The 3,416-nt window shown below is 29.4% G+C and overlaps 1 protein-coding gene across 1 annotated transcript; it reads right to left on the bottom strand.

The window, feature by feature from the left end:
• Positions 1-866: 866 nt before the first annotated feature.
• Positions 867-1,823, bottom strand: LOC18100293 (uncharacterized). The gene has a single exon (XM_024603490.2). The coding sequence runs from the start codon at positions 1,627-1,629 to the stop codon at positions 997-999; it is 633 nt and encodes a 210-aa protein (XP_024459258.2). The 5' UTR covers positions 1,630-1,823; the 3' UTR covers positions 867-996.
• Positions 1,824-3,416: the final 1,593 nt, after the last annotated feature.

The following is a 3,416-nucleotide window of genomic DNA, read 5'->3' as shown; positions in this document are numbered from 1 at the left end:
TTTATGTGTTTTTGGTATCCAGGTCCTTTTTTTTATTATTATTATTTTTTTTTTAATTCTTTTTTTTTCTCACTGTAACTCTCATAATTTGGTTTATTTTTATTTTTATATTAAATTTAATTTTTATTTTTATTTTTATTTTTCTTTATCCCTTTCCTAATTAAATTTTATTTTATTTTCACCCCTCATCATTTGATTTTAAATTATTTTTATGTCAAATCTAGCTCTCATTCTTTTAATTGTCATTTTTTTTTGTTTTAAAGTTTTTTGCTGCATTTTTTATTTCAATTTCATCTCTTGGTATTTTATTGATTTATAATTTTGTTTTGTTATTTTTTAGGATATGCTTCCTATAAGGTTGGTCTCGGATTTATGAACAGGATCACAAGTTTAGAAGGTTAACACGAGTCGACTTTGATTTTTTTTAAGGTTATTTTTAATTTTTTTTATTTCATTATTTAATATTGAATTAATATAGATATTTTTTCACTACTTTTTTAATTAACTTTTTATAGTTTTGCCCTTAACATTATGTTATAATTGAGCTTTATTCAGAGTAACCCTATATCACAAATTGAGCTTTATTCAGAATAACCTCTTATCACAATTAAACTGTAGATTTGACATATTAATCTTAATTTTTTTTTGTACTTTTTCTTACATTGTTAATTTGTTTAATTTTTTTTATTTATTATAGTTGTATTATTTTATTTGTATTACTCAAATTAATGGAACATATCAAGCTCAGATTGTTTTTGCTTTTTTTTTTTTTAACACTTGCGTCTCCTTATCAATTTTTTTCGTTTTAGATGAAACCGCAGTATAGTATAGTATAGTTTAGTACTAGCAATTAATGATTAAGGAAATTTCATAATTATCTATAAAAAAGAAGAGGACTACTAATTAATAATGGAAACCAAAACCTAGCAGGATTCAATTGTTGTTCCAACCACCAATTGATGTATTTACATTTATTAAAACAACTTAAGCAAACATCTAAATATTCTCTGACCACCTACCAAGCGAGCTGTTCTTTTCCCTTCTAACCCCATCCCATAACCTAACAACATTGCCGTTAATGACCGTCAAATCCTGACATCTGTACCATCCATATTCCCCCATTCTCACCCTCAACATTCTCTCCCACAATGTTATCTCTTCCCCACACCTATCCCACTCTCCAAGAACCGTTAACTCCTCCTCGCCGCCGCCGTCAATGTTACCTTCATTTTGTCTGTCATCATCTTGATAATAATACACCACAAACTTCCCTTTTTTCGCTCCATTGTCTTCAAACACTGACGGACTTGAACTCACTGAACCGGGAGCTGCTGGTTCTGTAACTGACTTAGGCGTTGTTGTTGTTGTTGATGATGATGATGATGATGATGATGATGATGATGATGATGTTTCGGGATGAGATGACTCAGTGATTTTGCGTTCAATGTAATCCGGTGAAGGTGATGGTTCCGCCAGCGTTTTGACGGCTCCGGCGGCCCTGATCCTCCAAAAGCTAACGGCAGCTGTTATAACGGCAACCCACGTCCATAAATTGTTAATGATAGTAAGAATCCCAAGATTCACATAATCAAAAACCAAAGCATCAATTGGAGAATCTAAAACATCCATGATTGAAGAAAATGAAAACCCAGAAGCTAAAAAGAAAACGAAAATTTTCCTCTGTGGTTTTTGAGGTTGTGAGGGTGGTGAATGATACGAGGAGGGTGAATGATTATTTATGTTAAGTTGTGAGTAAATGTGGACTGTTGGATTTATAATCAAGACTAGAGAGTCGAATCTGACAATAGATGCCGAGAATCGAGTGCAAAGATGCTAATCTTGCTGTGGTAGATCCAAAATATATACCAAATTCGACACTTGGATTTTTTAATTTTTTATTGAATATTATATGACACGTGTACGGTCAAGACTGAGCCTCTTGCTCGTCCCGTATCCTCCTTTTGATTTTAAGGAGATAAATAAAATGGGCAAAGTGCATTTTGGGTCCTCTATTTTCAGAACTATTTTACTCTGACATCTATTGTCTCACACAGACATTTTCACATAAGTTAAATAATCATTGTGGCCCTTATGGGGTGTCCCAATGATTTTTTTTTTCAAATTAGGATTATTGTAGTAATAGATGAAAAAAAAAAAATTATTTTATATATATATATATATAAAAAAAAGATTGGAGTCGCCATTTAGTATCTTGGTCTCTAGAAACTCTAACTGGTTTTAGAGTCTAGATAAAGAGACTGGTTGTGTATAAGGATGTATCATCCATAGTACACCATATCTAAGTTAAGCTGAATTGTTTGTTTGTTTAATATAAATTAAGGTATTGTTATGTTTTCTAATTATTAGTTTGTCTAACGGTTAAAGTTGATCCATCCTAGTAGAGTAGATCTAACTTTATACGTCAAAACTAGTCATTCTAAATTCAAAACATATTTTTTACATCTTTGATATTAGAAATACGTCTTCGTATAAGTTTACAATCCTTGATATTAGAACAAACAAAATATTTTGTTGGTATTTTTGAAATATAGATCAAGTTCTTATAAATTTCATAAACTGATTATTAAATTGAGAAGTGCATGTAAAGATAAAAACAAAACTATTTTTTTTAGTTTTTTGGTATTTAAAAATGTTAAATCATGCCATGTATTTTAAATATGATTTTTTATTTATTTATGAGAAACTTGGTCATATGCAATTTAAAATAAAATTTTATTTTTGAAAGAAAGATTTTTTGTTATTTTTTTTAAGGAAACTGATTTACTTAATACTAAAAAAGCGTCTCACGTGTAGGTCACAATTCCAAATATTCAATATAGAAGGGTAAAAAATATGGGGAACTCGAAATTAATGGCAAGATGATCTTCCAAAAAAAATTGAAAATTTATCTAACTTAGACTAAGGCTATCTTTAATCAAACTATTTTAATCGGGATATTATCTCAAGACAAATTATCGTGCATCAACTCAATACCAAGTAAAACAAAAATCCACATGAATCTTGTTAGTTCACCAATTCATTCAAATTTCATGTTAATTCAAATAAACTAACACCAACCCCAAAATAACTCATACACCAACATTTAATGTCCACAAAGCAATCACAACCCAGAAAAATAAATCAACAATCCCACACAAATCATCAAACCATCTCAACTGAAGAACATAAAAAATCCAATAAACATGGGTTATCTCGGGTCTTTTTATTTATTATTCATTGTTATTTTTTTAACTATATTATTAAATTAACTCGACTTAATGGATCCAGTCAAATAAATTACTCGAGTCTTGAACTTTTCTTTCTTCTTTAAAAAAATTGGTTTGAATGTCATAAAATGAGACATTGTTCTGGGTTCACTTGAGTTATTTTTTTATGTTTTTTTTATTGAATGTTTT

Source organism: Populus trichocarpa, chromosome 6 (genome assembly GCF_000002775.5).
Source record: "Populus trichocarpa isolate Nisqually-1 chromosome 6, P.trichocarpa_v4.1, whole genome shotgun sequence".
Taxonomy (NCBI): domain Eukaryota; kingdom Viridiplantae; phylum Streptophyta; class Magnoliopsida; order Malpighiales; family Salicaceae; genus Populus; species Populus trichocarpa.
Note: the sequence above shows the minus strand (reverse complement) of the source record. Positions and strands in the feature narration are given on the sequence as shown.